Below are 13,043 nucleotides of genomic sequence, written 5' to 3'. Positions count from 1 at the left end.
CAGTTCATCTGTATGAAAAGTCAGTATCTTTATGGTATGCTTTATAAAAGTTACTATAATACAATGGTACATAGTATTGAATTCACAAAAATATGAACAAATATGTACAGCAAGACACATCCACAAGGAAACACTTTTTTTTTCCAAAACAAGATACATTGTGAAGATGGCTCCTATGTGCATAAAAAACATCTCTTAAATTTATAAACTGACTCAAAAACGAAAAAACAGGACACTTTTAAGTCTCCAAAAAGCAGGTTCTATATCAAAAAAAGAACACAAGGAAATAAGCGCATTTCGCTTTTATTGCAAACCAGCTCACACCCCTTCTTCTTAAAGGAGCACCCCCTCCAAACTCACCCTGTAAATGAGAACTATTGGATACTGACCGTGAAACAGCACACAACAGAAAGGGTGCGATATCACCAGCACCCCATCGCTTTCTTTAGAGTGACTCCCTGCCTTTTCTAATCCTTTCCAAAAATTACTACAGTGCCAAGGAGGAAATTCTGAAAGATATTAGAAATCCAGTTAAATAGATTGTAGGTTTCTTATTAATAGACTGTACACATTTCCTCATTTGTAATAAATAGATTTTACAAATTAAGTTTCAGACTGGCAAATGAAAAAAAGAAAAGGAAAAAAAGCCAAAGGTCTGGCATTTCCCCCTACGCAAACGTTATTTCTTTAATGCTTCCAATTTCATCTACGCAACTGACAAAAAAAAAATCCCCAAAAAAGGTTATTTATACAGAATTTACATGATACAAAAGCTTGACACAAGCTGAAAACCACAGCCAGCTCCATCCCAATGCTCTGTTCTTCTAGCCATTGAGTTTGAGCTGTTATCTTTTTAAAAAGAAATCACAAAATTACAATATTCACTTTAATAAATTATTTACATCCTTTTTGAAGTACAAAGTAATTGACAAAAAAAAAAAATTCAAGGTGTTTCTACAAGAAACAATGTTGAGAAAGATTTGCCTGTCTATTTACAGAAAATGCATTTTTTCTTACTTCAAAACCCTTTTTTTTTTTTTAAATTTTATTTTTATACACAAAATGCACAGTAATGATCTTAAAAAGATCATACCCTAGAACTGAAAACTGTTGTACTCTAACAGAGTTTAAAATGTTGTTTATTTTAAAAATGAATTTTCATTTTAGCTCTGGTAGAAATAAACGCTTTGTACAATATATAAATATTTGCTGGGTGAGTACTCCGCCCCGTCTTCCAAAAGTCCTGTACTTGCTACGGGGACCTAACAGTCCTGGAATCTGAGAATGGATTTTGAAATGATGCAAACAGACGTGGCAAGATGTGGAAGGAAAACATCAAGGATGTGGGGGCAAAATATGGGCAGCTACCTAATGTATTCCAAAATATAACAGAAATTAGCTTATGTACCCTTGTGAGACAAAGAAACCCCCCCCCCCCCAAAAAAAAAAAAAAAAAAAACCCAGCAATCTCAACCTGCGCTTCCAGAATATTAAAAGTGCCTTCAGGAAAAACACTTCAATTCAAAGCAATCCAGCTGCTACAATGATGCTCCACAGATTCTTCTGCCTTGTTCCCTGGTCCATCACGTGAAAGGATGTTGTGATTAAAGGGGAATAAAAATTTCCATCAAGCCTTTAATCTTTACAGCCTCCTTTACACCCTCCCCACTCACCCCAAAATAAGTTCTTGCTAGTTAAACAAAAACATTTTTATGAAAGCAAACTTTCAGTGCCAGTTGGGCCATGGAGCTGATTAGTAACGATATCAAGCCTCTTGGAGTGGATGTTCAGATCTGCTCATGAAGGGCATGAATACTTCTGAAGCTTGCCTGAGCAGCACTTGTTGAAAGATGGGAAGTGTCATCTACTCTGAGAATTCAAAATTTCCAACATCTCTGTAAAAAGGCCAATGAGAGGTGCACAGGGGGGGAGAGGGGAAGGTTAGTTAACTGGGAGATTTTAAACTGTTGTAGGGACCCAAAATACATTGTCTGCCTCTCTTTCCTCTGTGGCCCTGCACTGCAATAGTGTATGTAGTGTGTTTATAAAAGGTATTTTTTTTTTCTTTTAGATTTGGCCTGTACAGTTAGGGGACTCACATCGGTACCAGACAGAAACCTTCAGCTCAGGTTGTTTTTGAAGGTCAGTTCTAGTTTTGCGATATGTTTGCAGTCTCAAACACTAGACACTAAGCTTCAAAAGTGTGAGCAGCTAAGCTGCAGATGTTAAAGAGAGGCAACGAAAGGAAAAGAGAAATCCTTGAAGAGCAGATCCAATACCAGATCACTTATTCTAGAGCCAGAGGATGAGGAAAAACCTTTAGTACATCTCACCCTAAGCAAAATACTTCAGAGAACTGGTGGAGATCCTTGCTAGCACTTTACTTCTTGTCTCTTGAAGAGTTAATGTTACCTGCCAAAAGAGTTAGACAGGAAATGCATTCTAAGACAATTAAGAACTAGTCAACCTTAGTAACACTTTAAGCATCACACCTCTCAAGAGGTGCACATTGCACTGAAGAAAGAAGAGAAAACACACTCTCTCCTGCTCATTGCTACAAAAAGGTATAAAAATATGTTTCTACCAGAAGCTGTGTGATACAGATGTAGTGACCAGCAAAGATCCCTTGGTGATACCACACAAGTTGTTCACTTTATTCTATAGGTCTGTAGTGAGGGTTTAAAGCTGGAGTTCAGTCCCGAAGAAAGAGTGAACAACTTTGACTTGGCCATTTGAAGCATCATCTATTATTCATCGATTCAAGAAAGAAATACTTAATGTGAAATCTTTATGCTAAATGGGGAAAGAAGCTTTCACAACTAAATGCATGTGCCCTTCCCATCTGAAACCGAAAACGCACTGGCTTTAAATTACAGGTAGGTAGGTTAAAAAAACAAACAAACAAAAGACCAACAACCCTAAGACAAAAATGTTCTCTTGACAGCTAAAGACGGTCATAGATCTTTTAGGAGCAAACACAAAACATTGGCCATCCCTCTAAAGTCTACCTGCACTTTACCACTACAATTTCAAGTGCTCGTTTAGCTGCTGTGTGAAAAGTGAAACCTTTGCGTGGTCCACTTCTAGCTAAGCTCCAAAGTCCGGTCCAGATCTGCTCAGTTTGCTGGTACCAATCACCTGATAATTACACAAACATGACGCTGCAGTAAAAAGGGCAGCAGAGGCTCAGACGGTGTGGACTTTCCTACCCAAATGTTACTGGCTTTCACCAGCCCTGGACATAACAGTGTATGTTCAGTGTATGTGTGTATATGTGTGTGTATATATATATATATATATATATATATATATATATATATATATATATATATATATATATAAGATTCTAAATGGGAAGCTGAGCAGATAAGGACTAGAAATCACAGAACAGTCATATGCAGGGGTAGGAGTTTTACAACTGTTGTGTCTTAATCATTAAAGGAATATCTGGAAGATTCTGACAGAAAAGTGGACACATAACTGTATTAAAAAGAGCAGACCTTGGATCCCAGATATTGTTAAACAAAGTCGAGTATCACCAATACAAGAAGGTGTAGTAGTGTATGTTGGACACCGTGGATAATAAACAATGCATGCAAATAAAGCTTTATCTCAGCTATGGTGGCCTATAAACCACTTTTTCTGTGGCTATAGAAACATGTTTCTTTCTGAAAAGAAATGTCACTTTACAAACGAGGACCCAGGCTTAAAATCGCTTGTCTGCATGCTCGGCGGCATCTGAAAAAGACAAATATATATATATAGCCCTACTTAAAATTGATTTCCTTTGTGGAAGGAGAAAAATAATAGTGGGAAAAACAAAGTAGCCATTGCCCCCACCCCAAGAAAACAAACAAACACACACACACACACACACACAAAAAACAAGCAATGTGTCTGAAAAGCAGGTCTGACCAGGCATAGTCTTTGCACACCGAGAAAACGCAAATAAAAAAAACTGCACATGAAGGCAGCTTTTTTTGCACCATAATAAGGACCTGCCTAGGAAAGCTCCTGGAGTTTTTCAGTCCTCACTTCACAGTTATGGCAACGGGTGGAAAAGGGACAGGGAGGGGGACCAAAAAAACAAAACAAAAACACAAGGTAGCAGCATTTCCAGAGAAGGAAGGTGAAGTACCATGTCCCACTTGAGGACTGACCAGAGGGGTTAGTGTTGCATGTACGGGTGCCACAAGAGTGGTCATCATTTTAGGGTTCTTTCCAATAACATTAATAAGAGAAAAAGCACCCAACTTGTAAACAGTCCTAATGCAGTATGTGCGTTTGTACATGTGAGCCCATCTGAAGTGCGACATATATACAAATATATATATAAATTTTTTTTTTTTTGGCAAAGTGGGAGCACATATGATTTCCATAGTCCAGGCGACACAGCTGAAAAGTGCTCTCTCTCAGGGGAGCCGCCTAATTCAGTGTTCCCCTGCAGTTCTCAGCACCGCACAGACACGGGATTTTTACGTCCTCGATTGGAAACTTGTAGTCATAAGTGATCTCCTCATTCACATTGATCTGTTGCTTGGAGTAAATGACAATCTTCTTCTGTGATTCCACAGTAACCACTTTAGCGTAGCAGTTGGGCTGTTAAAAGGAAACAGATTCCGTCAGTCTGCTACCTTCCGGCATTATTGAAGAAAGACAAAAAAAATACAGAGATGAGGTAACTTTCTAAAATATAAAAGTAGCCATGTTAGTCCACTTTTAAAGGTAATCAATAGAAATAAAACAAAATAAAACATGGAAAAGAAAATAAGATGATACCTTTTTTATTGGACATAACTTAATACATTTCTTGATTAGCTTTCAAAGGTTGCCCTTCTTCATCAGATCGGAAATAAGCAAACCTTGGTAGATGACAGTATATATAAGTGTAACATCAAAGCATTTCAGTGGCAGTCTAACAGGAAGGGGGTGGATAGGTGAGAGACAGGGAGAAATGCATGGAGACAGGAGGGTGACAAACAAAGCAGTACATTTTTATGGTTTGTAATGGGCTAGAAAACCCAGATCTTTGTTAAGTCCTGTCTGGTGGGGGTCAAAATATTTAATCATTCTGACTCCAAAGCTCTTACGTTCCTGTATTGTTTTAAAGTTACCTTTCAGGATTCTTACTATGAAATCACTGGTACAGTGTTCTGGTTTTGTAAAGTGCCGCCCCACAGGCGTGACATTCTGGCTGGCACTGGCATTTTTCATATGATGTCTATGTAAATTAAATCTTGTCTTTAGCATCTGGCTTGTTTCTCCAATATAGCACCCTTCGTCACATTTTTTACACTGAATGATGTATATCACATTGGAAGATGAGCATGTAAAGGATTGCTTTATCTTGAATATTTTTCCTTTGTGAATGTCTGTGGGGTCCTGTGAAATGTTTTGGCATAGTTTGCAGCTGGATATATTGCAAGGATGTGTGCCAGACTCAAAAAAGAGTCTGTGTTGGGAGCTTACTTCTAATTAGCTTGTGTTTTAAGTTGGGTGGCTGCGGGAAGGCCAGCACTGGTGGGGATGGGAATATCACTTTCAGTAATTCATCCTCCTGGAGTAGAGGCTGCAGATCTTTTACAATTTTTCTTAATTTTTCCAGCTCTGGCTTGTATGTCACTATAAGGGGGATTCTGTCTGTGGCTTTTTTTTCTTTGTACTGTAGCAGATTTTCCCTGGGTGTTTTGAGGGAGGAGGCAATATTCTTGGAGATTATTTTGGGGTTGTAGCCTTTCTGTTCGAAGGATTCAGTCAGGATTTCAAGGTGTCTGTCTCTGTCCCCTGGGTCAGAGCAGATATGGTGGTATCTTGTGGCTTGGCTACAAATAATGGATCTTTTTGTATGTGAAGGGTGGAAGCTGGAGCTGTGGAGGTAGCTGCATCTGTCTGTGGCTTTCTTGTATATAGATGTTTGTATATAGCCATCGCTGATTGAGACCGTGGTGTCTAAAAAATTGATTTTTTCTGGGGAGTAGTCAATCTTGAATCTGATTGTAGGATGGTATGTATTGAAGGAATTGTAAAATTGAATTAGACTGCCACTGAAATGCTTTGATGTTTCACTTATATATACTGTCAACTACCAACCAGACTGAATAGTGACGGCTTTTCTCCGTGTGGTTTCACTCAAAGCAGGCTCCCAGAATACTATAAAGGCCATCAAATAAACAGAATCCAGATCAGCAACGCGCCGGAGCTGAAGAGGACTTCGGCTGGCGGGGGTTAGGGGACCCCCACCAGCAAAGGTACCTGACGGCTGCGGGGGGTTGAATGTGGCAGGGGGGTGCAAGCAGGGGGGCCAGGGCTAAATCTGCAGGGGCCCATGCCCCCCCGTGGCCCCACCTAGCTACGCCCCTGATACAGATATATCTGCCAAATGTCTAATGTGAGTTAACTTCAACTCTGCACTCGTCTGTGGCCACGCTGAGAACACCGTCAGAGGGATTCTCACCCACGGGATTCATTACATGCTCACCTCATGACTTAATAGTTAAATTCTACAACAGCGAAAAGGTGGAAGCCAACAAAAATACTCACATTGCAGCTGTGGTTAATAAACCGGGCAAAATTGCCACATTTTGTGGCATCGATGATGGTGTCGTGATCAACCCTGAACATGTAACTGCTGCCAATTCCTTCCTCTTCATAGCGCTTCTCTCTCATGTCTGCGATGACCTACAGAAAAAGGGGAGAATTTGCTTAGGCACAAAATTGTCACTTTTTTGGGGGCAGTTTTGGTTCCCAGGATGCTTTTCTGCAATTAAGTGAATGAGTCTATTTTTTAAACATGCCTCTGCTAATCCAATGCTCCTAAGAGAGTAACTTTATAAACCTTTTTCACCCATAAAATGTTGTTTAATACCAGTAAAAGGCCTTTTTATAAAATTAAGTCATGCCTAGAAGGAAGTATAGTCCAAGCCAGCATGTAGGACAGACTCAGGAGAAGAGTTTGGGAATAGAATGGATGGAACCACCTTTTTTACACACGTACTGTATAATATATCATTATTATTTGTTATATTTGTATCCCACATTTTCCCACCTTTTGCAGGTTCAATGTGGCTTACATATAACCGTTAACGGCGTTAGCCGGTTAAGGTTTGAACAAATACATAGTATGAATGAATACAAAGTGATATTGTGATATAACGAGGTATATATACTTTACACAGCAACACTTAGGCCTGTTGATGAGCTGACAATTGTCAGCGCCTATAATCTATTCCAGGTGCGAACTTTGCAAGATTTTGGCAATATTTTATCAAGATGCATAGGAAACAATAGGTGCTTTCCTGTCCTATTACCCTAGACACCCTGTTACCAAATTACTCTAAAAGTCTCCTCTCTGCCTAATGCACATAAAAGAGCCAGGAAAATGGGGATATTTCTAGCAGCTCCATATTGTATGAATCTGCAATTCTGATCAGTCAGTTCAAATAAACTGATTAATCATCCTACACTATCTGCAATTCTAAAACACACATAAATAAAAACAAAGAACACAATACAAATTAAATCACACTAACAAAACAAAGCAAAACAAATAGAACCTGCAAGCTAAATACAATATACTTTTGACTGGACTGCGATCATTCATTTGAGTACTTTCAATGTGATTAAAAAAAAAACACCTGAGGCTGATATTGTCTCCTGCATAGAAATGTGATAAACACCAAGACAAACAGACTGGAATTTTTCATGCCTGCAAGAGGCTCCTCCCTCTTTATCAGTTCAATCTCTCTCTTCTCAGAAGCTGTGGGAGTGAGACGAAATGTCCAGCCAAGATCTACACGAGCAGTTAGAAACATATGACACAGATAAAGTCTGCCCTTTCTCAGTAACCCTAACTCCTCCTTTTCCTAAGGGATCCCACCTCCCTGTTCCACGCTTTTTTAAACTCTGACACAGTCTTCATTTCCACAACCTCCACTGGAAGGCCATTCCACGCATCCACCACCCTTTCCGTGAAGGAGTATTTTCTTAGATTCCTCCTAACTACTACTACTTATCACTTCTATAGCGCTACAAGGCATACGCAGCGCTGTACACCATACATGAAAAGACAGTCCCTGCTCAAAGAGCTCACAATCTAAAAATGGAATGTTGCTAGCGGAATTGCAACATTCCAGAATCTCAAATAGTAACAACATCCCATGTTCCACTGCACTAACCACTAGGCTACTCCTCCACTAGCAACATTCCATGTAGAAGCCTGCCCTTGCAGACTCACAGAAACAGAAGCCTGCGCGGCCGCGTTGCTGATCTGCAAGGGCAGGCTTCTACATTACTACTACTTATCACTTCTATAGCGCTACAAGGCATACGCAGCGCTGTACACCATACATGAAAAGACAGTCCCTGCTCAAAGAGCTCACAATCTAAAAATGGAATGTTGCTAGCGGAATTGCAACATTCCAGAATCTCAAATAGTAACAACATCCCATGTTCCACTGCACTAACCACTAGGCTACTCCTCCACTAGCAACATTCCATGTAGAAGCCTGCCCTTGCAGACTCACAGAAACAGAAGCCTGCGCGGCCGCGTTGCTGATCTGCAAGGGCAGGCTTCTACATTACTACTACTTATCACTTCTATAGCGCTACAAGGCATACGCAGCGCTGTACACCATACATGAAAAGACAGTCCCTGCTCAAAGAGCTCACAGTCTAAATAGGACAGGCAAACAGACAGAACAACTAAGAGGTAAGAGAATTAAAGAGGTGGAGATAAAAGGGTACAGGGCAAGTGAGTAGTGGTTAGGAGTCAAAAGCAGAGTTAAAGAGGTGGGCTTTTAGCCTGGATTTGAAAACGGCCAAAGACGGGGCTAGACGTACAAGCTCGGGAAGTCTATTCCAGGCGTGAGGTGCAGCAAGATAAAAGGAACAGAGTCTGGAATTAGCAGTAGCGGAGAAGGGGACAGATAAGAGAGATTTATCCACAGAACGGAGTACCCGACTTCGCGTACTTTCAAAGCGTGTTTCCTCTTAACTTCTTCCTATGTCCTCTCATTCCAGGGTTTTCCTTCATTTGAAAAGGCTCACCTTCTGTACATTGATGCCACTGAGGTATTTAAATGTCTCTATCATATCCCCTTCTCTCCTGCCTCTCTTTCAGCGTATACATGCTGAGGTTCATGAGCCTGTCCCTACATGTTTAATGACACAGACCGCCTACCAATTTAGTAGCCGTCCTCTGGACCGACTCCATCCTGTTTATATCTTTCCGTAGGTGCGGTCTCCAGAATTGCACACAGTACTCTAAATGGGGCCTCACCAGAGACTTATATAAAGGCACTATCACCTCTTTTTTTCCTGCTGGTCATCCCTCTCCTTATGCACCCGAGCATTCTTCAAGCTTTGACCATTGCCTTCTACCTGTATGGCCAACTTACGGTCATCAGACACAATCACTCCCATCCCGTTGAGTAGCAGATATTTTCTCACGTCCACTGACATTTGTTTCTGAGGGACTTTTCCTACTTATTGGCACTTTAAAAGTTTTTTTCCCTCCATTTAAGCACTTTGAGGCCACGCGGTAGAAGCCTGTTCTATAACACAATCTAGGCTCCTAAGTTCCATTATGAAATGCTAGGTAATCCGGTATTTGCGCACCTAAATTTAAGCACTTGCGGTTACAACAACCCTAGAGCTGGTGTAAGTGGGGAACCCAAAATGCAGCAGGAACGCGTATAATTTACAGTCTTCTTTAAGTGGCGCATGTAGGTGAGAGCCAAAATCCTCCAGCAACACTGTGCAAACAAGTTATGTGTAAATATATTCAAACACTTGACCAAACAAACTCTACTTTCAAAACATTCTACATAGTCATGACTGGAAATAAATTAATTTTCAAAAAATCACACGTAGGGGGATGGGCGGGGCCAGTGTCAGGGAGGGGAGGGCCGTGAGTGGAGGCATCGCAAGGACGTGTCTGTGAGACAGAGAGGAGGGGGGACTGGAACTCAGGGGAGGGACAGAGGGAAGGAGAGGGAGGGAGGGAGGGAGAGGGAAAGAGAGAGAGAGAGGGAGGGCCTGGAAATCGGAAGGGAAGAAAGGGGGCCGTGGGAGGGGACAGAGGGAGAGAGCGAGGGAGGGAGAGGGATAACCTTGCTAGCGCCCATTTCATACCAATACGGGCCTTTTTTTACTAGTAGTTCATACGCTCGGATGTCCCTGCAATAAGATTTACGTTGGTAAGACGATCAGAAAACTGTCCACCCACATTAATGAACATCGTTCATGCATTTTGAGGAAGGGAAGGAGAAAGGAAATGGGACTTGATATACCACCTTTCTGTGGTTACAATCAAAACAGTTTACATATTATGTACAGGTATTGGAACTGAACCCAGTACCCCAGGATCAAAGTCCGCTGCACTAACATTAGGCTACTTCTCTACGCCAATAAAAAGAGTGTGTGTGGGGGGGGGGGGCTCCTCTTGTGGCACATTTTAGCGCTTTAAATCAGTTTTTGATCAATTGCATTGTTCTGTCACTGATCAAGTACAAAAAAATGTTTGAGGAGGTGATCGTGACAGGGCACTGCTGCAATGTGAACAACGCTGGATTCATAGGCTGAGATCCTATGACCCCTATGGCTTAAACAGTAACATTGAATGGGTGGCCTTTCTACAACATTTGGTGTTTGTGTTTTCTACTGGCCAGCAGACTGACGACATTTTTTTTTTATTGCAACGCCATTTTGAATTTGGAGCTCACAGCACTGCTAGTAGCAAACAATGCCTGAGCCAGTAAGCAGTTTCTTCAATGTTCTGGACATTTGTATCATATGTTTAAAGTGCATGACTGAAATATTTTTACAGATTATGTTCCAGCACGGTATTTCCTCTGACGAGGCATCAACTGAAACAAGACCCCGCCGGGATTAAAACAAAGCTAAGTGCAATTTTTGAACATAATTTGGTTTCAGTCAAGGTCATAGCCAGACTTCAGCGGGAGGGGGGTCCAGAACCCAAGGTGAGGGGGCACATTTTAGCCCCCCCCCCCCCGACGCCACCGACCCTCCCCCATTGCCGACCCTCCCCCCCTGCCGCCACCACCACCAACAACTTTGCCCCCCCCTGGCGACAACCCTCCCGACCCCCCTCCTGCCGCCAACCCTCCCCTGCCGTCACCGTCTGCTACCTTTGCTGGCGGGGGACCCCAACCCCCGCCAGCCGAGGTCCTCTTCTTCCTTCGTTCTGTTTCTGAGTCTGACATCAGACTCGGAAACAGAACGAAGGAAGAAGAGGACCTCGGCTGGCGGGGGTTGGGGTCCCCCGCCAGCAAAGGTAGCAGACGGCGACGGCGGGTTGGCGGCGGGAGGGGGGGTCGAGAGGGTCATCGGCAGGGGGGTCCAGGGCCAAATCTACAGGGGCCCAGGCCCCGTGGCCCCACGTAGCTACGCCCCTGGTTTCAGTCATGACTATTTTTTTGAAAGTAGTGTTTTGTTTGGTAAAGTTTTTCAAGATATTTACACATAAATTGTTTGCACAGTGTTGCTGGAGGTTTTTGGCCAATGACTATATATTTTGTCTGTTGTGTCATTGAGTAACAGATATTCTCTCAAGTCCGCAGACATTGTTTCTGAGGTCTTTTCCGCCTTTCTTGCACTTTAAAGTTTGTTTCCATTCACATTTTATGGATTAGTTCACACTTCTTTTGTGGATGTGACTCCAGTTTTGTTTGTCTTAAATAGATGGACCTAGTTACACAATTATCTCCTTACCACTAATAGGCTAGATATTTCAAATAATTCCCTCGATGTCTTGCTCAACATCTCTTTTTCAAAAACCCAGCAATTACGGGCCATAAGTCCAGCCACTGTGCTGCCACCATACAATGGACAAAACTCCCTCCCCTCATCTCTGGTCAGGCTGAGCAGTGGAAAACATGACAAATTAAAGAATAGTAAATCACCTGGTCCGGATGAAGTACATCCAAGGGTACTCAAAGATCTCAAGCATTAAATTGCTGCTGTTACTCATATGTAACCTGTCGTTAAAATCGTCCGTAGAAGGGGTGGCCAATGTGACGCCAATTTTTCAAAAGGGTTCCAGGGGTGATCCGGGAAATTACAGACTGGTAAGCCTGACGTCAGTGCCGGGCAAAATAGTTAAAACTACTAAAAAAATTAAATTACAGAACACATAGACAAACATGTCTTGGGTTTTTTTTTTGTTTTTTATATTGTTTATTTATAATTTTTCCATTTCAATACACTTACAAATCTGAAACATGGTTTAATGGGACAGTCAGCATGGGTTCAGCCAAGGGAAGTCTTGCCTCACCAATCTGCTTCATTTCTTTGAAAGTGTGAATAAGCATATGGATAAAGGTGAGCTGGTTGATGTAGTGTATCTAGACTTTCAGAAAGCTTCTGATAAAGTTCCCCATGAGAGACTCCTGAGAAGATTAAAGAGTCATGGGATAGGAGGCAAGTTTCTGGTGTGGATTAGGAAGTGGTTATTGGACAGAAAACAGACAGTAGGGTTAAATGGTCATTTCTCTCAATGGAAGAGGGTGAACTGTGGAGTGCCGCAGGGATCTGTATTGGGACCGGTGCTATTTAACATATTTATAAATGATATGGAAATTGGAACAACAAGTAAGATAATTACATTTGCAGATGATACAAAACTACTCAAGGTTGTTAAAACACGAGCGGTCTGTGAAACATTGCAGGGAAGACCTTAGGAAATTGGAAGATTGGGCATCCAAATGACACATAAAATTTAATATGGACAAACGCAAGGTGATGCATACTGGAAAGAATAATCCGAATTATAATTACCTGATGCTAGGGTACACACCTTGGGGGTCAGCATTCAAGAAAAAGATCTAGGTATTGTTGTAGATAATACGCTGAAATCTTCTGCTCAGTGTGTGGTGGCGGCCAAAAAAGCAAACAGGATGCTAGGAATTATTAGGAAAGGGATGGTAAATAAGGCCGAAAATACTAAAATGCCTTTGTACCCCTCCAGGGTGCAACAGCACCTTCAGTATTGCGTACAGTTCTGGTCACTGTATCTCAAAAAAAGA

The 13,043-nt window shown here is 41.7% G+C and overlaps 1 protein-coding gene across 3 annotated transcripts in view; it reads right to left on the bottom strand.

Moving 5' to 3' along the window:
• Positions 1-3,334: 3,334 nt before the first annotated feature.
• Positions 3,335-13,043, bottom strand: part of SETD1B (SET domain containing 1B, histone lysine methyltransferase) — a 127,266-nt gene continuing 117,557 nt past the window's right edge. For all 3 annotated transcript variants that reach the window (XM_030219359.1, XM_030219357.1, XM_030219358.1), the window contains exons 17-18: positions 6,541-6,678; positions 3,335-4,599 (exon numbers count right to left, since the gene is read on the bottom strand). In XM_030219359.1, coding sequence (XP_030075219.1) covers positions 4,426-4,599; positions 6,541-6,678 — 312 coding nt within the window. In that variant the 3' untranslated portion in view covers positions 3,335-4,425. The remainder of the gene's footprint in view (positions 4,600-6,540; positions 6,679-13,043) is intronic.

This window comes from Microcaecilia unicolor, chromosome 11, assembly GCF_901765095.1.
Source record: "Microcaecilia unicolor chromosome 11, aMicUni1.1, whole genome shotgun sequence".
NCBI lineage: Eukaryota > Metazoa > Chordata > Amphibia > Gymnophiona > Siphonopidae > Microcaecilia > Microcaecilia unicolor.
This window is presented reverse-complemented; position numbering and strand designations above follow the sequence as displayed.